General features: G+C 46.1%; 1 protein-coding gene across 7 annotated transcripts in view; it reads right to left on the bottom strand.

Moving 5' to 3' along the window:
• Nucleotides 1–12,237: 12,237 nt before the first annotated feature.
• Nucleotides 12,238–24,765, bottom strand: part of LOC310686635 (cytosolic beta-glucosidase-like) — a 113,929-nt gene continuing 101,401 nt past the window's right edge. For 4 of the 7 annotated variants that reach the window (XM_083460540.1, XM_083460542.1, XM_083460543.1 and 1 more), the window contains exon 6: nt 12,238–12,673. In XM_083460540.1, the coding sequence (XP_083316666.1) occupies nt 12,468–12,673 (206 nt within the window). In that variant the 3' untranslated portion in view covers nt 12,238–12,467. The remainder of the gene's footprint in view (nt 12,674–24,765) is intronic. The other 3 variants (XR_014516009.1, XR_014516010.1, XR_014516011.1) reach the window with 3 other exon arrangements.

Raw genomic sequence — 24,765 nt, 5'->3', positions numbered from 1 at the left:
ATAATAAACTTTTTGGCTTAACATGTGCTCACTCAAGCTCTAGATTCTGTGAAATTGCAGCTGCAGAAGGGATGGGCCCTACATTCTTTCAGAGATATAGATGCTGTATGGCTTCCTATCCTGGGGTTTGTTCTAGCTTCACCACTACTTTGGAACTGGGTGGCTGTCTGTGGTGGACCTAAACCTCAGATTTGTCTGTTTGCTAGAATACAAATATGGATTATATGCAAATGGGTATGTCATTCCACATGGCAAGTAACCAACTGCCAACCTTATAGAATAATAGAGTTGGAATCTAGATATACAGTGGTACCTCGGGTTAAGTACTTAATTCATTCCGGAGTTCCGTACTTAACCTGAAACTGTTCTTAACCTGAAGCACCACTTTAGCCAATGGGGGCCTCCTTCTGCCGCCGCACCGCCAGAGCACAATTTCTGTTCTCATCCTGAAGCAAAGTTCTTAACCTGAAGCACTATTTCTGGGTTAGCGGAGTCTGTAACCCGAAGCGTATGTAACCTGAAGCGTATGTAACCTGAAGCGTATGTAACCCGAGGTACCACTGTACCACACAGAAGGAGCACAGAATGAGTTCCCCTTGCTTTTCCTCACATTGTAAAAACACGTAAACGTAATAGGCCGTATAGTAACATTTGCAAAGCTATTTACTCGAAGCTACTTTTGAAAAATTAGATACAGCTTCTAACAATGCCAAAATAAACATCGTAACATAATATATTAAAATGTAGCTTTCCAGTTGACCACCAAGTCCAGTACGTACAAAACACAAGTCCTATATTGTCAGTGCCGTAGTACATTCTTTTCTAATTTCAAAAGAACCTGGCTCTGATGACAAAGATTCCTGAATATTCCCCTGTTTTGCCCAAAGGGGCTTCATCAGCTGTGCATGGTTCTAAATCATATAAACATAGACACTTTGTAATATAATAGCTACACAAATTCCAAAGTAACATACAAAGATATAAAAAATGTACATACTGGGACTATATCGGGTCCTCCCTTAAAGAGGGCACGTATTGCAGTGAGACCCGGACAACCAACACCCTGTGCTGTATGTGGGTATAAGTGGTCAGCCACAACACCCGACTGGTAGGTCCCTCGAAGCTGGGTGCAATCTGGCCAATGGGATGCAGTCTAAACGGTTTGAGGGACCTATTTATGCCCATGCATGTGACCCAGAGCTTCCTCTTTTGGTGCGTGCATTCGGAACACCTGCCCACCTCTCCCTGCTTTTAGGGCTTGTTGCGCTTGACCTTGCTATGCCGTCATGTGTCGTCTGTCATTGGGACAGGGGCACGGCAGGAATTTTCCCCACTTGGCTGATTGGCTGTTGCCATTTAGGTTTCACCTGCAACGTAGCAAATTGTCACAACTTGTAAGGTTGCAGATAGGCTCTGGTTCAGGTGATAGGGATGGGAGAACGCTCTCGCCATCCCTATGTGAAGGGTATTCCGTTAAGGGAATCTGGGGACTTGATGATTTGGTCAACCCCTGTGAGAGGATTGTGCCCGTGCCTGAGTCCAAGGGGGCATTTGGGTGGCAGGGTTAGCCCATTCCCGGCTTTCCGCTTATCCAGGTGTTCACCCTTGGCTGACCTATGCTGGAACCCTAGGTCAGGGCTACTTGCATGGCAGGGAGCTAGTCGAACCAGAGCCTATGCAACCAGTCACTTCCTGTAATCAATAAAGTTGTGGCCTAAATTCTGCCAAAAACCAAACCTAAAATTTGAGTCAAGTGTGAATTTATTTAGGGGGGAGGTTTCTGGATCTGAACACGCAAATAAAATAGCTACATGAATCTTATTCGTTAGTGCAGGTTCTTTTGTTTGCCATCCCAATCATCTTCATTAGACACTTAGAAGATCATGCCACTCTTCTAAGCAATATCACAGACAGAAAAATACAAGAGAAAATGAAGAAATTGTTACTATATGGCCTATTGCGTTTATGTGTTTTTTCAATTGGATTTGCGTAATATAGGCATTCTGGTGGTTTCTGGTTTTCTCACATTGTGCCATTTCGTAAATTGAGGTAACCTCCTAAGGTGAGACGTACTGAGGAGCAGTAGCCCAATGTCTGTTCTGCCTAACCTGCCCCAGGCAGCCATCCCCCTTTGTGTATGCAACATGGTTATGTGTGCAACTGTTGTGTTCCCTCTAAGCTTGCTTGCTGTCCTTGGTTGCAGTGGAGGACACTATCCTGTCTCCAGTGCAGTCAACTTCTGCACATGGAATGTAGAAAGGCCACAATCTTGTCCTTCATCCCAGAAAGCAAAATATCTAGAGTTGGCTCTGGAGAAAGTTATATATTGCTGCAGGTAACATGATATTGTTGGGCAGATGATATCATTTGGCCCAGTTACCAGAAGGCAATGAGGAAACATCATAGCCCAAGATCAGGGATGATGGAAGTTGTAGCCCTGCAAACATCTGGAGGGCACCATTTTAGCTATCGGGGTAATTGCTAGCAGACAGGGCAGGCGATCAGGTACGTAGGCTGAGACCCTATCTGCCTGCGGACTGCCTTGCCAGAGTGGTGCATGCTCTGGTTATCTCCCGCTTGGACTACTGCAATGCGCTCTACGTGGGGCTACCTTTGAAGGTGACCCGGAAACTACAACTAATCCAGAATGCGGCAGCTAGACTGGTGACTGGGAGCAGCCGCCAAGACCATATAACACCGGTCTTGAAAGACCTATATTGGCTCCCAGTACGTTTCCGAGCACAATTCAAAGTGTTGGTGCTGACCTTTAAAGCCCTAAACGGCCTCGGTCCAGTATATCTGAAGGAGCGTCTCCACCCCCATCGTTCTACCCGGGCACTGAGGTCCAGCACCGAGGGCCTTCTGGCAGTTCCCTTACTGCAAGAAGCCAAGCTACAGGGAACCAGGCAGAGGGCCTTCTTGGTAGTGGCGCCCTCCCTGTGGAACGCCCTCCCACCAGATGTCAAAGAGAACAACAACTACCAGACTTTTAGAAGACATCTGAAGGCAGCCCTGTTTAGGGAAGCTTTTAATATTTGGTGTATTACAGTATTTTAATATTTTTTGGAAGCCGCCCAGAGTGGCTGGGGAAGCCCAGCCAGATGGGCGGGGTATAAATAATAAATTATTATATATTATTATCATCGATGTTATACGTGCCAGCCCGTTCCTCTCATCTGTGTGCTGCTCCTGGGATCCATCAATCTTCTTCCCCGACGAGATTCTGTGACTCATGTCCAGAGACACTGAGCACACATTAGCAGAGAAACAACATCAGCAGAAGCCAGGCTCTGGGGTGTGAGTACTAAGCTACTTTATTTATATACAAAATCAGGACAAAGGAAAATGTGGCTCCTCTCCTACTTGCTCTCAGAGAGAAGAGAGAACACAAAAGCAATACAGAACGGAACTTCCACTCAGAAGACTCCAACAATCAGTGCTGGAATATAAAACACAGACATGTGATTAAAACAATCCCACACGTCTGCGCAGCAGGGGAATGGAATACCAGCATTAGCTACCTCTGTTCTCGGCTATGGGTTAAACCAGTGATGGCCAAACTTGGCCCTCCAACTGTTTTGGTACTACAACTCCCATCATCCCTAGTTAACAGGACCAGTGGTCAGGGATGATGGGAATTGTAGTCCCAAAACAGCTAGAGGGCCAGGTTTGGCCATCACTGGGTTAAGCCTTACCAAGGCACTCCTAGGCACCTGCTGATGCATGCATGATATTTTTATGGGAGGAAATCTCCATGACATTACTTTTCCCCTGAGTGTTTTTCTGTGGTTTAAATATGTCCTGGTAGTGAAATTCACAGGGACGCGGGTGGCGCTGTGGTCTAAACCACTGAGCCTAGGGCTTGCTGATCAGAAGGTTGGCAGTTCGAATCCCCATGACGAGGTGAACTCCTATTGCTCGGTCCCAGCTCCTGCCAACCTAGCAGTTTGAAAGCATGTCAAAGTGCAAGTATATAAATAGGTACCACCCCGGCGGGAAGGTAAACGGCGTTTCCATGCACTGCTCTGGTTTGCCTGAAGCAGCTTAGTCATGTTGGCAACATGACCTGGAAAAACTGTCTGTGGACAAACGTCGGCTCCCTTGGCCAGTAAAGCGAGATGAGTGCCGCAACCCCAGAGTTGTCTGCGACTGGACCTAATAGTCACGGGTACCTTTACCTTTACCTAGTGAAATTCACACTAAGTTCCTGTGCCGGGGAAGCACTGCTTTGTCTTCCCAAACACAGGAGCTTAATTTGGAGATAAGACTCCTAGCCTCTGAACTAGAGATCCTTCTGAAGTTCTACTTTACACATGCCACCTCGCTAAGACAAATTAAATGTGTGTGTGTGTGTCATTTGATATCACATTTCAACCGATCTCAAATGCACTGGTGGAGCTCCTAAGGTACCTCCATTGTTTGAAAGTCGCATCACAGTGGACCCAAGTCAGTAATCAAGGATGCAATTAAACTTGTGCATTATGCTTACCTGAGGAAAGATTTGGATGCCCTTCAAAAGTTCAAATGCTGACAGCCTTAGGCCCTACTCACTCAGCAGGCCTAAACAGACCCTACACATGGTCAGATGTCTCCATCTATTGGATTTAACACCTATCAGCTGGAGCGTCCAAAGCAATCCCTTTCTCAGTGTGCTGCCATCTGCCTACTTGTTTACCCTCTGGAAGCTCCTGGGATCTTCTCCCAGCTGCAAAGAATCCCCCTGGTTGCAGAAATGTGCTTGTTCCCCTTTCTCTGTTGCAAAAATGATCTAAGTGCTGCCAGAAGTTAATCTTTTTTTCTTGGCATCTATCTTGGAACCGCTACCTGCTACTGTCACATGGAGGCTTCTGACCATAGAACTAGTCTCTGGCTATAGTTTTGGTTACTTGCTGTGTTAAATGCAAATTGAACATGAACAGATTCCCTTAAACTTTTACTAAAAAGCAATTTAGTAAACAAGAACACTTTGGGATGTGAATTTCAGAGGTGCTAATTCCTCTTATCAACTGAGATAGGAGAACAGATGAATGTGTTCCTGAGGTTTTTCTTTAACAAAAACAAGTTCAAAAGCACACCTACCCTGCTGTACTCTGATGACCTTCTAGACTGATATGTACAGTATCTGTGGGTTTTAAGTATAATTAACCACTTCCAATTCAGTATTTAACAGCTTCAAGTTCTGTTTCTTTGATGGTCAAAAGCTAATCAATCTTGTTCTCAAATGCTAATACAAGCAATTAAAAATAACATTAATTGAAATACTGCAGGGGCTGGGTGGATTTTTTTTCCAATTTAACCTCATGGCAACACTAATTTACAGTGCTAATTAGTGAATTGCCCTTTGTATTATAAAACTTTGGAAGAGAGAGTTGTCCTTTAAAGCCCAACAGAGAAGTACAGATGGTCACTGCACTTTCAATGGGTTTGTATGCCAGATTTGGAATATTTATTTCACCTGATAGACCAAATGTACTGGAGTATATTATTTACAGTGAGAATTAATACTGCTTTGCGGAGAAAATGTATAGCCCATTTGTACCATGGTAAAACATATAAATATGCCCACTAGGATAAATAATATTCTACCCAGTGTCCTAATTAAAGGACAGAAAACCTTTCGATCTTGGATGACAATTTAAGAGGATAAAGTGAATTATAAATATACACTCTAATGTCTCAGGCAGGAGGACTGCTAAAAAAATACAAATGAAATAAAACCGCAAACATAAATTAATTTTAAAGTTGTGCAATTTAAGGCTCTTTACAGCGCAATTAGTTACTAACAATTAGTATATAAAAGAACCCCAAATAGATTTTATAATCCTACATATATGTTTGCATGTTTACTTTTTCTTCATTATCAGTTGGATGCAACTCAGCTGTTTAATGCTTCACTCTAGAGTAGCCGATAGTGTTTTCATTGCCCAAAATTACCTGCAAACAAACATGAAAGGCACCCAGAAATCAAGTTGCTTTTGATATAGGAAGAGAAGAGTGCATAATTATTATATTATGGTCTATATCACGCATGTCCAAAGTCTGTTTCATGGGTCTAATCTAGCCCGCCAGTCAGTTTAATCCAGCAGTTTATTTCCTGGGGTAACAGCAACTTTGGGGTAAAATCATAAAGTAAGCTCAACAACTTCAGTCCTAAAAAAAGGCCAAAAACTTTGGTTGGCCCCCATGGCCCTTCACTTCATCAAATCTGGCCCTCTTTGAAAAAAGTTTGGACACCACTGGTCTACACAGATAAGAAATATGGATTTTTCTCTAACAGATATATGCCGGGGTGTACTCAGTTTATTGACCTAAATGCACCCCACAGTGGTGAGAGAGGAAGAGCAAGTGAGCCCAACAGCAGGCATGCCAATTCTCGGGGGCCGAGGTGTCTTCACCCCCTCAATATTTGTTGAAAGGGGGCCAGGCCCTCTGGATGTTTAGGGGGCAGAGGAAGTCGAGCATTGACTGAGCCATGTGGCACAGCTTCAGTGTCTGGTTGCTCCAGAACACTTGGCCTCATCCAGATGACGCAATGACACTGCTGGGACCCCTCAATCCTGGTGACAGCCCATGAGATGTTTGAAGGTGGCCATCGTATCTCCTCTTTATCTCTTCTTTTCCAGGCTAAACATTCCCAACTCCCTCAACCACTCCTCAGAATGCACTTGGGTTTCCAGACCTTTGGTCATCTTGGTTGCCCTCCTCTGCACATGTTCCAGCTTGTCATTATCCTTCTTAAATTGTGGTGCCCAGAATTGGGCACAGAATAGAATGGTGCTATTACTTCCCATAGGGATGCGGTGGCACTGTGGGTTAAACCACAGGGCCTAGGACTTGCCAATCAGAAGGTCGGTGGTTCGAATCCCTGTGATGGGGTGAGCCCCCGTTACTCGGTCCCTGCTCCTGCCAACTTAGCAGTTTGAAAGCATGTCAAAGTGCAAGTAGATAAATAGGTATCGCTCCAGCGGGAAGGTAAACGCCGTTTCCGTGTGCTTCTCTGGTTCGCCAGAAGCGCCTTAGTCATGCTGGCCACATGACCCAGAAGCTGTGCACCGGCTCCCTCAGCCAATAAAGTGAGATGAGCGCCGCAACGCCAGAGTCGGCCACGACTGGACCTAATGGTCCTTTACCTTTACCTTTTATTACTTCCCATAATCTGGACATTACACTTCTGCTGATGCAGCCTAGAATAGCGTTCACATTTTTTGCTGCTGCATGAAGACATGCGTGAACACTGCTGGATGACGTCTCTGCAAACCCAGACCTACACCTGACGTGTCCAGATGACACAAGGCCTTTTACAAAAGGCATGTCCACAAATTTCTGCCACAAACTCAAATTCCCCAGGTCTAATATCCCTAGTGCTGCAAGGTTGTCACAAGAGCACCTGGACAAAAACTGTCTATCAAAAACTTCACTCTTCTGGTTTATCACCACAACAGCTACTCACTTTGGGTTTTAGTAAAGTCTAATTTGTTAGCACCTAAATGATATTGAGCGTCAGAACAACTTGGCCACAATAAGGAAATTTTGCCCACGGTATGACTATTTCCCACCTTCCCATTTCAGCTCTCTGGCTCCCTATCTGCATAACCTAGTACCGTAATTCTAAAATATAGGCGTGCTTTTACTCTCACAAGACTGAACATGTTGCCCTCCGCTGTACTTGAGGGACGATTCCAACAGATTCTACACAAAAAATACTTATGTCCCCGTGGAGATGGCAGTACAGAATCGGTGGCGCATGCCCTGCTGGCTTGCACTCTTCTTAAAGACTTGAGGAATGAGATTATCACCCCTCTTTGATTGTCCATTCCGGGTCGCCCAGCCACTGCCCCAGTGTCCTTTATCTTGGCAGATCAAGATGAGCAGGTGACAGCAAAGGTAGCAAGGTTTTTAGCTGGGGCAATCAGAATAAGATCCACTATTTGACTATTGATTCAAAACCCCAAAACGTATTTTATATAATTGACTTTTTATTTCTATTCTTTGTATATCGTATTGTTGTTTTATTGCTATGGCTGGTGCAAATAAAGATTCATTCATTCATTCCGCCACAAAATAACTGACCACCGTGTGGCTGATGTGCCTACTGTGTTCTCCTCTCATATTGCTCTAAAGCCTTCTCCTGTCTCCAAAACCCCATCCTGGGGTCTCTTTCTTGGTGACTCCAAAGTGTTTCAGAAAGCGTGTTCTCCAATAAATGAGAGCACGTGTTGCGGTGTGGGCCACCAGGCCAGGCCTCTTGTTGCCAGGCAGGTTAATAGTTGTTGCCTGGCATCATGATTGGGTAACCGGGTTGCTGGGGCAAATTGTATGTTGCAAATTGGGTGGGTGGGACCATAGTCTTTAAGTATTGTATTGGTGCACTCTGATTTCTCTTTCTCTTTGCAGAGTGCATCGGATCACCCGCCCGCCCGCCCTCTTTCTGGTTGACCTTGCTTTGCCTGTCATGGGGTCGTCTGCTTTGGAGCAGGGGCCTAGTAGGAATTTTGCCATTTGGTGATTGGCTGTGCCATTTGGTTTTTGCCTACTACTCAGCAATTCGTCACAACTTGTAAGGTTGCGGTTAGGCATTGGTTATAATATGCTGGTTGTGGAGGGGTCCAGGCTGTGCCTGCCCCTCCTATTGCGCTGAAGGGAATTCCGTTAAAGGAATCCTGGGGCTTGCCATGATTTCGTCCAATCCCTGTTATGGGACCAGGGCCGCCCAATCCCTGTTATGGGAATCCTTGTTATAGGACCGGGCAGGCAAGCTTTCGGGGAGCTGCTTGGGTGAGCGGCGTGGGTCCGACGCTTAGCTCAAATGACCCCCAAGTTTGACTTTCTCCTACTGGCTACCGATCGGACCTCGGAATGTCAGTTCTGTCCCAGGCGGGGGGACAGATAGTCATAACCAATGTCTAAACAACCACTCACAGATTTTGTATTTTAATAAAGTTGTGGCCAAAATAGTGCCCAAAAACCAAAACTAAAATTATGTGTTATGTGTGAAGTTATTTGAGGGGTGGCCTGGGGACCTGCACACGCAATACTGGAAGATTCTGACAGAAAGTTTGCAACTGGCGTGTTTCGTGATGGGATAGTACGTAATCAACGAACATAAGATCCTTGCTCATTAAACAATACTCTCTTCTGTAAAATAAGAGTATTGTTCTTTGGAAAATAATGGAAATTATACACGAGCGTGCGCATAAACTCTCTTAGTAGAAACCAGGAGCTGCCACGTTCTCTCTTAATTCTTCCGCCAATACAACATGTCAAAGGGAGTGAAAGGAAATCTTAATCCCAGCAGAGCACGTTGATGTACCATTTGCACAGGTAAAGGAGATGTGGAGTTTACAGAAAACAGAGGAACAAAGCCAAGCAATCTTATACACTTTAGACTTCTAGCCTTTTGTGAACAGCTGCAGAATGTAAGCAGCGAACATTTTTTTAAAAGCATTTTTTAAAAATAAAAAAAAAATCTAAGCAATCAGCAGTGTGTATTTTTTCTTTTTCTTTTTTTATCTCGGAAAGATTTAACACTTTTTAAGATTACTTTTCCTATTGTGAAAGCTCCCTTTGTATACAGAGCCTTTCAAACTCTTTTTTTTCTCCCATTGTTGGCACGGGAAGGTGGGATGGTGCGAGAGATCTTTTGTTGCCGCAGGACTTTTTTCTTTGACTTTGCCTCTGTGAGCAGCTGGGAGGGGTGGGGTGAAGGAAGGGTCCTTTCTCAGTGTACAAGGCTTTCCTCTGAGCTTTTGGCCCAGCCCTCAGCGCCGTACCAGCCCTATCCTAAGAAGCAAGTCTGTGGCCTTTTCTGCACCAATCTCACCGCTCTGCTCACAGACCCAATGCCTTCTTTTTCCAGGCTAACCGCTGACATGAGGACATGGCCCTGCAGTTATTCTGCAATTGCTGTGAACCAAGTTCTGATCAAAATGACATTTGCTTGAGAGCAACTTAAATAGCTCCCAGGCAGTATATTCACGCTCTCCTTGTTGCTCCCTCGCAATGAGGCACTTAACAAAAGCATTAGCTCTGAACAGAACTCATTTGCTAGCAATTTGTACTAGCAAGGCCTCGGGAGGTACACCTCTGAGGCCCGGTTTGTTCCTTTTCTCTACCTTATTCCTTAGAGGCAAACATATGCTTCTCGCACCTTCCGATTCTTAACTATTTAATGTGGCATTGTCAGGGAGGTATGTATTCTGTCTTCCTGCGGGAGCGCAGGGAAAGCAGTGCAGAAGTCAGCTTGCTAAGAACCTCTGCTTGCTTGCTTGCTTGCTTTTTTCAACTCCGGCATGTTTCCAGCCCTTGCGCCTGGCAAAAAATATGCTTGGGACCGGGTGCTGAAATCTCAGAAATCCGAATTTTTGCTAGCAGCAGTTGGGCTGAGGTTTCAGTGTTCCACATGCCTCCTTGCCCCTAGGCATAGTCAATGAAATCACAGTAAGATGCAAAATGTGTGTGTGTGTTTTAATCTGCAAAACAGATTATGTAAATTCAAGAAATTCTGCAAAATTGCATTTTATAGCTCACAGAATTCATTTTTGGGGGAGGCAGGCATTAAAACTGGATCCTTTGGGATTAGGAACGAGTTAATCTGTACATTTTGGGTTTTCTCAGTTTCTCACTTTTCCAGTTCAATTCAGTTCTCCACAATTCCAGCGCAGTTTGCGATTTCTTTTTTTAAAAAAATCCTTACGAAAACTCACCAGTATTTTAGTGAAAATTTCTCCTAATATACACATTTTTCTAAGGTATTTTCACTAATCTATGCATTTTTGTGTACATAATTTGTTTAAACTGATTTATAAAACAGATTTTATATATGTATATGGTTTTAATTCTATCAATATTTAGTTGAATTTTAATCTGTAAACTGCCTTTAGTCTCATCAGGAAAAAAGGTGGCATATGAATAAATTATTATTATTATTATTATTATTATTATTATTATTATTAGGCTGGAGAACTGTACCGCAAAATTCAAAGTTGTGCGAATTTCAAAGGATGGTTGTTTCGGTTCATGTACTGTTTCAGAAAATATTAATTAAGTAGGTTTGCCTTTAAATTTAAACTAAATCCAATTCCCCCCCAACCCCTAACTTGAGCAAAGATTTGTTTTTTAAAGAGTTCTCTTCATATAGCACCCGTTTAATTTATATGGACAAGTTGCTTGCTTTTGCCTATTGAATTTCTGCCCAGTGCAAGAGGCCAGGAAGCTCTCTCCATTCAGGAAAATGCAGACCACTTAATAGGATGTTTCATTGGTAAAGCTTTAGTTAGCTTATCTTAGTACCAGAACCTATAACAGACAAATACATACAGTAATTCTGTAGTTCTGAAAAAGTGTGCTCTTCAGGAATCTGGCTGTGTATAAGTAGACAGATACTGAACAGTCCACCAAATGTGCTTCCTCTATGTCAGACAAACAGATGGCCAAGAAAATGAATAAGCATCAAACTATCCCATTCATTGAGATAGGAGAGAGGAAAGAGTAGCTCATTTGTGTTTGTTTCTAATGCAGCTACTTTGGCTGCGACTCCCAGACATGTGCCCACTTGATAGCAACCCAACATTTGGTGCTGTATAATATATGACATCACTCTCTGAATCCCTTAAGTCAAAAGTATTTTAAACATTACAGAAAATATTAATATGTTGTATTGTGATGGCCTGGGAATCTGATTCAGAGGCTGAAACTGAGGAATCCCAGCCTGCACAGGAGTCCCCGCCTCCAGGGACGGCTGAGCCGGGGCAGGGGCTTGAATCTGAAGGGCCCTCACCTGTGCCGGATCCTCAGGAGCAGACACCAGCTGAATCCGCTCTGGCTCCAGAGGTGATGGAGGACCCGTTGCCTGCAGGTGCTCCTCTTCCAGCCCTGTCAGGGGAAGGTGATGTTGCCTCTGGGTCCAGTAACCCTCCAGCCTCTCCGGAGCTGCAGAGGCTCAGGGCAGAGAGGCGGAGGGAACTAAGTTCCTGCAGGAGGAGTGCTCACTTCCAGGCCAGGAGAGGTGAGTCACCTGTGGGCCGGGACCGCCCTATGCCTCAGAGGAGATAAAGCCCAGTCAGCCCAGTCCCAGGTTGCGGGAGCAACGTCGTTGGTTACCTGTTCCTGCCGGCACCATGTCCTGCTTTCTGCCAGAGTTCCTGACCACGCCAGACTCCCTGCCTTGGACCCCGCTTCAGCCTCAGACCGGACACGGACCACGCCGCACGGTAACACCCCCCCCCCCGGACCAGCACATGTATTTATTTATTTTATTTGCATTTATTTTGTATTTATTTAATTTAAATTCAAGCTTTAAAATGTTATAGGTTCACTTCCCCTTTCTGCATAGTTATTGCTCTGATTTCTGCTTCTGCTTTTTGAGAAATAGTTATTGAAAATCAAAATTCAGCTTGGTTTATTTTTGACAATTTCACGGCATGTGCCTCTCTTGTAAGTGGCCAACGTTTGGTATTAACAGACAGTCGTCAACCATGTGATTTCATCAGTCCATTGTTGGCAATAACTTTGGCGTATTCAATGGCCGATTTGTAAGGAGCTCGAGGGAGAGCCGGATTTTCGAAGTCCACATGGAAGAGTCCAAAGCGAGATCTGTATCCGCAAGTCCACTCAAAGTTGTCCAAAAGGGACCACACAAAGTAGCCTTTCAGTTGGACGCCATCAACGTAGATTGCTGATATGGAAAAAAAGGGAAGAAACCATGTTTATAGATTTCATTCAAATCCACAGAACTCAAGGGGCCCTGCATACACCCACAAATCCCGGTATTGACCAGACACCTCTGAAGCTTAGAGCTGGATCTATACAGCTATAAAAAACCCCGCTATGAAACGCTATGAAAAGAAACGTTATAAAAGTTCACAATGGAAATTTGCATAATATATATGTAGGCCTGAACCATATGCTAGTTCCCAAAACTTTACGTATCCTGTCAACAGTATGAGTTATGCCCCATACACCACAGAACCTAGACAGCATCTTAAAAAACAGAGACATCACCTTGACAACAAAGGCCCGTATCATTAAAGCTATGGTTTTCCCAGTAGTGATGTATGGAAGTGAGAGCTGGACCATAAAGAAGGCTGATGGCCGAAGAATTGATGCTTTTGAATTATGGTGCTGGAGGAGACTCTTGAGAGTCCCATGGACTGCAAGAAGATCAAACCTATCCATTCTTAAGGAAATCAGCCCTGAGTGCTCACTGGAAGGACAGATCCTGAAGCTGAGGCTCCAATACTTTGGCCACCTCATGAGAAGAGAAGACTCCCTGGAAAAGACCCTGGTGTTGGGAAAGATGGAGGGCACAAGGAGAAGGGGACGGCAGAGGACGAGATGGTTGGACAGTGTTCTCGAAGTTACCAGAATGAGTTTGGCCAAACTGCAGGAGGCAGTGGAAGACAGGAGTGCCTGACATGCTCTGGTCCATGGGGTCACGAAGGGTTGGACACGACTAAACAACAACAACACACTGCAGTTTTACGCACACAGCAAGTGTTATCTGGTAGAGCATTATCCTGTTTCTTCCTACCACTGGTTTGAAACTGTTTGTCCAAATTGACTGTGTATGATGATTTTTAAAATAATAATAATAATAAATGACCTGATTTTCTATGTTCTTGGAAATATAATTGTGCATCTTGATAATTTCACACTAATAATAATAATAATAATTAATAATAATAATAATTTTTATTTATACCCCGCCCTCCCCAGCCAAGGCCAGGCTCAGGGTGGCTAACAAGCAATAATAAAAACAAGTTGAATGAATACAACTTAAAAAAACAAAATTAAAATACAACATTAAAATATTGAAACATTAAATATTAAAATGTAGCCTCATCACAGGAGGAGAAAGGAAAAGAAAAAAGAAAGAGGGGGAGGGAATCAAATTGGCTCCAAGCCAAAGGCCAGGTGGAACAACTCTGTCTTACAGGCCCTGTGGAAAGGAATCAGATCCTGCAGGGCCCTGGTCTCATGAGGCAGAGCATTCCACCAGGCCGGGGCCACTGTTGAAAAGGCCCTGGCTCTGGTTGAAGCTAATCTAACTTCCTTAGGGCCCGGGACCACTAGGGTGTTGCTATTTATAGACCTTGAGGCTCTCTGTGGGGCATACCGGGAGAGGCGGTCCCATAGGTACGAGGGTCCTAGGCATCGTTTAAGAAAGCATCGTCACAACATGTTAAGATGGAGCAGATCAATGTGTGGGAATCACTGTGTGTCCTGATACTCCTACAAAGGAAAGCCCCCTCCCCCCAAAATGTGATGGTTTTAAGCCTCCTCTGCTTTCGCAGCAAACTCAAAGGTGCAGAAATAAGCAGCAGAAATGTGTCTTTACTATTTGTCACCCATGCACACGCGAAATATTTAGGCAGAGAATTGCCTAGGTAGCTGTGAAGAACACAGCCCTCTGACATTATTAGACAATAAGCCATTGAGGACGCTACTGTATAATCTGTCTGCATACCATAGACAAAACAGAAGAGGAAACCTGGCCACGTGACTTGTCAGCTTGATTTATGAGGTACCTAAATCTTGGGGGAAACAATCTTTTGTGTATTAAACCTCTGCTCAAAACAGTGCTGCGTACAAAGATAACTGAGGACGACAGGCGTGGTTCTTGGTTCACTGAAGCTGGAACAAATGTGATAACGGACGCTGTTCACACACATCTACTGGTTTCTTGGGGGGGGGGCTTTAAACTATTATAAGAAGGAAGAGGTGCTAAGGAAGGCACCTATAATGTAAAGGTGAGGCACAGAAAAATAATATCCACAGTGAACTTTTGATGTACTGCTTCCTTGATGATAGGACGTTTGCTAAACATGGTGACTCCATGCCGATACTTTGATTAGAAAACACGTCAGGAGCTCATTATTTCCAAGCCGTGGGCAAGATTTCCCAACATCCTCAGTTAAATTGCACACTGCTGCCATGCTGCACCAACTATTCAACTCATTTTCTCCCATTTTTTTTCGGGGGGGGGGGGTAAGAGGAAGACTCTTAGCTAAGTTTTGCCCTGGAAACAGACTATTCTAATTTAAAAATACAAAGGTCTCTTATCTCTGGGAGAATGGGGCTAGTTCAAACTTCCCTCTGTTTGTGGAGCACAAAGCCGGAATAGTGCCGTGCTGCCCAGGTGATCTTCAGGCAGAGGAGATACATTCACACAGATGGCTTGTGGTACAGTGGTACCTTGGGATAGGAACTTAATTCGTTCTGGAGGTCCGTTCTTAATCTTAAACTGTTCTTAACCTGAAGCACCACTTTAGCTAATGGGGCCTCCCGCTGCTGCTGCGCCACCGGAGCACGATTTCTGTTCTCATCCTGAAGCAATGTTCTTAACCTGAGGTACTATTTCTGGGTTAGCGGAACCTCAAGCATTTGTAGCCTGAAGCGTCTGTAACCCGAGGTACCACTGTACCACTGTATCGCTGCTGCCGCTTTGCCGGTGAGTCTTGGGGAGGACCGCTCCCCCTGCAAGCCCATTCTCCACCTTGGGCCTGGGGGCGGGCCCCATACTCCACCTCAGCATATAAGGCTCCAAGGAGGCCTCGGGACATCGCTGCTGCCGCTTTGCCGGTGAGTCTTGGGGAGGACCGCTCCCCCTGCAAGCCCATTCTCCACCTTGGGCCTGGGGGCGGGCCCCATACTCCACCTCAGCACACAAGGCTCCAAGGAGGCCTCGGGACATCGCTGCTGTTCTTCTGCCAGTGAGTCTTGGGGAGGACCGCTCCCCCTGCAAGCCCATTCTCCACCTTGGGCCTGGGGGCGGGCCCCATACTCCACCTCAGCACACAAGGCTCCAAGGAGGCCTCGGGACATCGCTGCTGTTCTTCTGCCAGTGAGTCTTGGGGAGGACCGCTCCCCCTGCAAGCCCATTCTCCACCTTGGGCCTGGGGGCGGCCCCCATACTCACCACCGCCACAACTGTAAGGACACTGCTGCTGCGGCAGCAAATGTTTAAACGTTTTATATTTTTTAAAGTGTTTTAAAAGTGTTTTTATTTATTACTTTGTTGTATCACCACAAACGGTGGTTTTTTATCCATGTATTTTTATTTTGTTTTGTCTTATTTTGGGTTGGGATGGTTGTTGAGTGGGGTGGGGATTGGTTTTGTTTTGGGGTAATTGTTTCTTTGTTTGTTTGTTTGCTTTTATATTTTGTAAATGGAGGCGAGTATGAGGCTTGGGATTCCTACTGTGGAGGGGCGAGGGAGGTATGGCGGTGGGGGCAGATGTCATAGGCGAAGGGGATCGAGATACGGATATGCTCATACCCCTTCCAATCTGCGCCCCATCCCAAGAGACGAGGGTAGGGTGAGCAAGGATTACTCACCTCCGTCACTGGTGTTGTGCAATGCCAGGTCTATAGGCAACAAAACCGCCACCCTGCGAGATTTCATCATCTCGCAGGGGGTCGACCTGGCTTGTGTGACGGAGACCTGGGTGCGCGAAGGGGATACTGTTACCTTACGAGAGATGGCGCCCCCGGGTTTTTCCGTCCTCCACCAGTCACGGACTGTGGGCCGGGGGGGGAGGGGTGGCACTATTAATCCGGGAAGATTGTTCTTTCAGGGCTCTACCACCGCCATCGATCCCCGGCATTGAATGTGTTGGCCTAGTGTGGGGCTCCGAGGTGAGCTTGGCTGTCTGGCTGGTGTACCGGCCACCTAGCGCACCAGCAGCCACCCTGTCAGGCCTGCTGGAGGCGGTGGCCGGCTGGGCCTTGGAGTTCCCTAACCTAGTGGTATTGGGGGACTTCAACATCCATGCCGATGCCACTCCCTCCTCACAGGCTCTGGACCTGGTGTCTTCCATGGCGACACTAGGGCTCTCCCAGTTTGTTTCGGGCGCCACACATCAAGCAGGCCACACGCTGGATCTGATCTTTGGCGTTGGTATAGATGTGATCATGTTTCCTTCGATGAAGGTGCCATGGTCTGATCACTACGCTCTGAAAGCCAGGATTGACGTTCCACCCCCACCCTGCTTAGGTGGTGAGCCGATTTGGGCTCGCCCGCGGAGGCTGATGGACCCTGATAGATTCCGTCAAGCCTTGCGGGACCTTTCTCCCCCTGGCGACTCATTGACTGAGCTTGTTGAGGGCTGGAATACCCAGCTCCTGGCAGCCATCAATGAGATCGCACCTAAGCGCCCTCTGCGACCCCGCAGAAACCGGGCTCCCTGGTTTACTGAGGAGCTCCGGAAAATGAAGCGGGACCTCAGACGGCTAGAGCGAGTATGGCGGGGTGCCCGTGACGGAGCCTCAAGAACATCTTATAGGGTTTTTATGAAAACCTACGAGATGGCAGTGAAGGCCGCTAAGAAGTCCTACTTCTCGGCCTCCATTGCATCCGCTAGCTCTCGCCCGGCACAATTATTTAGTATAATTCGGTCTTTAACGTCCCTCGAAGGACAGCCAAATTTAAATAACAATTCGACACACAGCTGTGAGGCATTTGCGAGCTTTTTTGCGGAGAAGGTCCTGTCGCTCCGCCATGACCTCCCTGCCAATTTGGATACAATAAAGGAACTGGAGGCCCCTCGACTGTCCTCGGGTCCAGTATTGGACCACTTTGACCGGATATCCCCAGCCGATGTGGACAGACTCCTCCGAGCTGGAAAGCCCACCACTTGTCCTCTCGACCCGTGCCCGTCTTGGCTGATTAGAGCGTGTCCAGACGAGGTGCGGGCCCCCCTGGGGAATATCATCAATTTGTCCCTTGGCACCGGGACATTCCCAGGGGAACTGAAGGAGGCAGTGGTGCGTCCGCTCTTAAAGAAAACATCATTAGATCCCTTAGATCTATCCAATTACCGCCCAGTTTCGAATCTTCCATTCCTGGGTAAGGTGATTGAGAGAGCGGTTGCTGAACAGCTTGGTAGGTTTCTGGATGAAACATCGGCTCTGTATCCATTCCAGTCCGGCTTCCGCGCTGGTCATGGGACCGAGACGGCTCTGGTCGCCCTAACAGATGATCTTCGTAGACAGCTGGATCGAGGCGGGTCGGGGCTGCTGATTCTTCTAGATCTGTCAGCAGCTTTCGACATGGTTGATCATGAACTTCTGGACCACCGCCTCGCCGACGTGGGGATCCAGGGCACAGTCCTTCAATGGCTGCGCTCGTTTCTCTCTGGTCGGGGACAGAGGGTGGCGCTTGGGGGGGAACTGTCATCCCGCCACTCCTTGGTGTGTGGAGTGCCTCAGGGTGCGGTTCTCTCCCCGATGCTTTTTAACATCTTCATGCGCCCCCTCGCCCAGCTTGTCCGAAGTTTTGGGCTGGGCTGCCATCAGTATGCTGATGACACCCAACTCTATCTGCTGATGGATGGCCATCCTGACTCGGCCCCAGACACGCTGATCAGATGCTTGGAAGCTGTGGCTGGATGGTTACGTGGGAGCCGGTTGAAGTTAAATCCTTCGAAGACAGAGGTCCTCTGGCTGGGACGGGACGATATGGGATTGAGGGGGCAACTCCCATCTCTTGCGGGGGTGCAATTAGTGCCAGCACCGTCCGTTAAGAGTTTGGGTGTAATCTTCGATACCTCCCTCTCCATGGAGGCGCAGATTGCAGCTATAACAAAGGCGGCATTTTTTCATCTCCGCCAAGCTAAGCAGTTGGCTCCTTACCTCTCTCGCCCTGACCTAGCCACTGTGATCCACGCGACGGTCACCTCCAGACTGGATTATTGTAACTCGCTCTACGTGGGGCTGCCCTTGAGACTGACCCAGAAACTCCAGCGGGTGCAGAATGCCGCAGCGAGACTCCTTACGGGGTCTTCGCTGCGGGATCACATTCATCCGGTGCTATACCAGCTGCACTGGCTCCCGGTGGAGTACAGGATCAGGTTTAAGGTGCTGGTTTTAACCTTCAAAGCCCTACACGGCCTAGGACCCTCGTATCTACGGGACCGCCTCTCCTGGTATGCCCCACAGAGGAACTTACGGTCCTCAAATAAAAACATCTTGAAGGTCCCAGGCCTCAGAGAGGTTAGGCTGGCCTCAACTAGAGCCAGGGCTTTTTCGACTGCGGCTCCAACCTGGTGGAACGCTCTGTCACAAGAGACAAGGGCTCTCCAGGACTTGACATCTTTCCGCAGGGCCTGCAAGACAGAGCTGTTCCACCAGGCCTTTGGTTAGGGCACAGCCTGACTCCCTCCTTTGGCAATCTTTACAATACTTTAGTTTATGGTTGCCATCAATTTTGATTTTAATTAATTCTTATGATGTTTTATAATGCTGCACTATTTTAGTGTTGTTAGCCGCCCTGAGCCCGGCTTCGGCTGGGGAGGGCGGGATATAAATAAAATTTATTATTATTATTATTATTACTTGTATAGGGCTTATGGAGGAGAAGTGTCCGTGGCTCTATAGGGGTAAGAGTGCACACTCCTTTAGGGGATAGAATACACACTCCTTCCTTCAATTTAGTGTGAACACCACAGACACCAAAGGGTGTTAAACTACTGTTAAATTGGATGCGCAGACAAGGTTTCTGAGGCTGGATTCCTAGGCTGAAGCTGCTCAAATAACCTTGTCACATTTCATTTCATTTTTTCTCTCCCTCATTGGCCCAAAATAATCTTCATGCATTTCCCAAACACATATGTTTCTTCCTCTCGGTATTTCATGCTTCGGGTTTTCTTTCTTTTTTTAATGCCAAATGCTGAATTATTGCAATAGCGCGTCCATATCCACACAGCACCTCAAAGAATATATGCAGTATGTTGTTGTTGTTGATGATGATGATTATGGAGGAGGAGGAAAGAATTTCAAAGTGGCCTGATAACAAGTTTCTAGGATCATTCCCGAACCCAAGTTCATTTTTTGTGAGGAAAATTAGTCATATAATGGTGAAGAAATGGTAAACCACATGTATACATGCCATTGTTAGTGTGTGTGTTTGTGTGTGACTAAGACGGGGCAGGGCAATGGTACTACGTAAAATTCAATCTGCACAACAAACTTGCACCTCTTTGATAAAGTTCACGAAAACTAAAAAGCTGAGTGCAGACAGGGAAAGGTCACAGGATGTGGTGCACACTATTTATTTTTGTTAATTTCTAGATTGCCTTTCATAAGATTTCAGAGCAACCTACAATATTAAAAGAAACACAAACAATGACATAATAGCTCCATACAAAGTAATACTAAAGGGAGCAAATCTCACAAATCAACAGATGTGCAGTAAGGTAAAGGGGGCCCCTGACCATTAGGTCCAATCATGGCCGACTCTGCGGTTGCAGCGCTCATCTTGCTTTATTGGCAGAGGGAGCCGGCGTATAGCTTCCGGGTCATGTGGCCAGCATGAATAAGCCGCTTCTGGCGAACCAGAGCATTGCACGAAAATGCCGTTTACCTTCCCGCCAGAGCGGTACCTATTTATCTACTTGCACTTTGACATGCTTTCGAACTGCTAGGATGGCAGGAGCAGGGACCGAGCAACAGGAGCTCACCCCGTCGTGGGGATTCAAACTTCTGATCAGCAAATCCTAGGCTCTGTGGTTTAACCCACAGCACCACCTGCGTCCCTTCTAGATGTGCAGTACAGAAGTCCTATTAGGTTCAATGCAAGTGTATACTGTACTGGATTCCAGCCTAAAACAGCTAAACTAAAAATATTTGAAAGGCCTGGGTGAATACAAAATGATTTGCCTGGCAGCAAAAAAAAGGTAGCAGTGAAGGCATCACGTGAACTTCCTTGGGGAAAATGTTCCACAAACAAGGAGCAACTGCTAAAAATGTCCTCCCTCTGGTCAGCCCCTGCCTCACCTCTGCTCAGAGAAGAGAATCAGCAGATGGCCTCAGAATATGAGCAGGTCAGGTTGGGAGCAGATGTTCATTCAGATACTTGCACCAGTACCTTGAAATGAGCTCAGAAGTAGAAAGGAAGCCAGTGAACCTCTTTCAGCATCTGTGTGATGGGTTCCCAACTACTAGTCCTATCTAAAATTCTGGCAGCTGCATTCTGTACTAACTGTGGTTTTCATGTTGTCTTTGAGGACAGCTCAATATACAGTGATTAAACCATGTTCTCTTCATGTATGTATGAGAAGCAGGTTGTATGGAAACTGCTGGTGCAAACCCAGCCCTAGATATATCATATATCTGAATTAAGAGGCAAGAACCCCAAAGCACTTTAACAGCAACAACATGCACTCCAGATAGGAGATAGTGTATCTACAAAGGAGAACTGTCGCATATGAAGCAAACCTTATTCACAGTTCCTACGGTGCCCAAGTACTTTGGTGACAGTCACATTATTAATTAGCATAGATCTATTTACACCCATTATGCCATTAATCACTGTATCAGGAAGGTCGTCTAATTAATTAACCGCCATGGGTGGTCACAACAGCTGAAAGAACCATTTCAGGTATATAGCAGAGTACATCATTTGTCTTGTCTTCTACGGCACCCATCTCTTTCTTGCCGGGTCTCCTCTGCATACTTTTCTTTCCTTGATCTCTGTGTTAGCTTTGATACCACGGGACACTCACTCCCCACAAGGTCTTTTCATTCTTGGAATGTTATGACATCAATTTACTGGGGCTTCACATCACACTGACAGCTCATTCAGTTCTTTTATTGAAATATATTCTTCTCTCCCACTGACCAGTGGCATTTTCGAAGGTTTGCCATTAATCCCTTGCTTTCTGCTTCTAATGCCACAAACAGTAGTCTCCAGGCTAGCCTGATTAGACCATATATTTTCCATTTCTGCATATGTTTTACTTCCCAGTTCTGGCACCCTTTATCTCTTGTCCCTCTTCTGGTGGACTGGAACCTTGATAGACAACTCCATCAGTGGGTCACCACCCTACAGTTGGGAGCAGGTGGGGAAGAGCAAAGACCTTGCCATTGGCCAGCAGAGACAAATTATATTTTATACTTCCTATATTAGCTGATGGGGCAGGAGGATGTTCTGAAGAAGAACAGGATATATAACCAGCAGTACTTGTTGTTATCAGAGGAGGAAGAACTTATAAATTTGGCTTGGCTATGGTTGCTAAAGGGACACGGGTGGCACTGTGGGTTAAACCACAGAGCCAAGGACTTGCCGATCAGAAGGTCAGCGGTTCGAATCCCCGCGATGGGGTGAGCTCCCGTTGCTCGGTCCCAGCTCCTGCCAACCTAGCAGTTCGAAAGCACGTCAAAGTGCAAGTAGATAAATAGGTACCGCTCTGGTGGGAAGGTAAATGGTGTTTCCGTGTGCTGCTTTGGTTCACCAGAAGTGGCTTAGTCATGCTGGCCACATGACCCGGAAGCTGTACGCCGGCTCCCTTGGCCAATAAAGCAAGATGAGCGCTGCAACCCCAGAGTCGGCCACGACTGGACCTAATGGTCAGGGGTTCGTTTACCTTTACCTTATGGTTGCTAGGCATGCCCACTAGCTTAGATAACTTTTTAATAATTAAATTAATGGAGGTTAGATCTACCAATGGCTATTGGTCATAATAGAAAATGCTTTATTCATTTATATACCACCTTCCATGTACATGGTGCTTTACAAAAGAAGGAGAAGGGAGACTGCTGCTTCAAGAGGTTTACAGTCTGGAAGTCTACAGAGGAGACAATGGAAGAGAAATGGGGGCAGGACTAAACAGGAAAGGAATATGATTTCAATCATTGCAATTATGGTGCCTACAACCTAGTTGCAGCAGGGGACGGCAAGTAGACTTCTTCAGGGCAAATACACACTCCCACCCTACCGAAGTAGAATACCCTCAAAATCAAAAACACTGAAACAGCATCAAACAGTATCACAAAATTATCGAAAGCAAGAACAAGAGGAACACTGGCATAAGCATAAAGCAGCAGAATCCTTTAAAAATATTAATATTGGAGGCATACAAATTAATCTAAGCTGAAGGCTCATCTAAACAAAATGCCCTTCACCAATCTTCTCTCGGAAGACTGGGAGAGAGGAAGATAAATTAGCCTCTCAAGATGTTTCAGGGTTTGGACACCATCACTGAGAATGCCGTGCTCCACATAACGATAACTGCACCTCAGAGATCCACAGACTTGGTGAAGATTCTCCTTAGCTGATCTTAAGGGACAGACAAGATAACTAAATGCAACCTACGTTTTTGCCGCATACGTCTGAATAGCAGTTGTCGGGGACAAATGAGAGGAAAGGACTGTGGTCTTCATTCCCTCTGCTGAACTTTCCAGAGCTTCTCTCTGTTCATGGTTGGAAACAAAATGAGGGACTAAGTGGATCTTTAAAGGTAAAGGGACCCCTGACCATTAGGTCCAGTCGTGGCTGGCTCTGGGGTAGCGGCGCTCATCCTGCTTTATTGTCTGGGGGAGCCAGCGTACAGCTTCCAGGTCATGTGGCCAGCATGACTCAGCTGCTTCTGGCGAACCAGAGCAGCGCATGGAAATGCCGTTTACCTTCCTGCCGGAGTGGTACCTATTTATCTATTTGCACTGTGACGTGCTTTCGAACTGCTAGGTGGGCAGGAGCAGGAGCAATGGGAGCTCACCCCGTCGCGGGGATTCAAACCACCAACCTTCTGATCGGTAAGTCCTAGGCTCTGTAGTTTAACCCACAGCGCCTCCCGCGTCCCCTAGTGGATCTTTAGTCTGACCCAAATCCAAACCTTTCCGTGCTCATTTGAAGGTTACTGCCACTCATACAATACTAAAATGCAAAAAACAGGATGCCATTTAAAATACTATTAAAACAAACTATCAACGTAGTACTCTGCAACATTCAACATATATCCCATATCTTTTACAATAAAACAACGCTCTGCTCATTTTCCTTCTCTTCCTATCATTGACAGACTTTTTCCTAATACAGTGGTACCTTGGTGATGGAACAGCTTGGCTCCAGAACAAATCAGCTCCCGAACGCCGCAAACCCTGAAGGAAGTGTTCCAGTTTGTGAACGTTTTTCGGAAGCCTAACGTCAGACGCGGCTTCCGCTTGAGTGCAGGAAGCTCCTGCAGCCAATCGGAAGCTGCCCTTTGGTTTTTGAATAGTTTCAGGAGTTGAACAGACTCCTGGAACGGATTAAGTTTGAGAACCAAGGTACCACTTTAATTAAAAACTCATACAAGCAAATGAAATCTTATTTCCTTCTTTTCTTTTGCACTTCAGATGCTAGATTGAAAAGAACACTTTTACAGTAACAACAAGAAAACTCCACAGACAATGACAAACCTAGACAGCATCTTAAAAAGCAGAGACATCACCTTGCCAACAAAGGTCCATATAGTTAAAGCTACGGTTTTCCCAGTAGTGATGTATGGAAGTGAGAGCTGGACCATAAAGAAGGCTGATAGCCGAGGAATTGATGCTTTTGAATTATGGTGCTGGAGGACTCTTGAGAGTCCCATGGACAGCAAGAAGATCAAACCTATCCATTCTGAAGGAAATCAGCCCTGAGTGCTCACTGGAAGGACAGATCCTGAAGCTGAGGCTCCAAGACTTTGGCCACCTCATGAGAAGAGAAGACTCCCTGGAAAAGACCCTGATGTTGGGAAAGATTGAGGGCACAAGGAGAAGGGGAAGACAGAGGATGAGATGGTTGGACAGTGTTCTCGAAGCTACCTGCATGAGTTTGACCAAACTGCGGGAGGCAATGGAAGACAGAAGTGCCTGGCGTGCTCTGGTCCATGGGGTCACGAAGAGTCGGACACGACTAAACGACTAAACAACAACAACAACAGTAACAACATGGAGGATCAATGTGGAATCGTGGTGACCACTGGCCTAGTTTATACACTTGGAACTGCTCAGATGCCCCCTTGA

Source organism: Podarcis liolepis (genome assembly GCF_965112155.1).
Source record: "Podarcis liolepis genome assembly, chromosome: 9".
Classification (NCBI taxonomy): Eukaryota; Metazoa; Chordata; class Lepidosauria; order Squamata; family Lacertidae; genus Podarcis; species Podarcis liolepis.
This window is presented reverse-complemented; position numbering and strand designations above follow the sequence as displayed.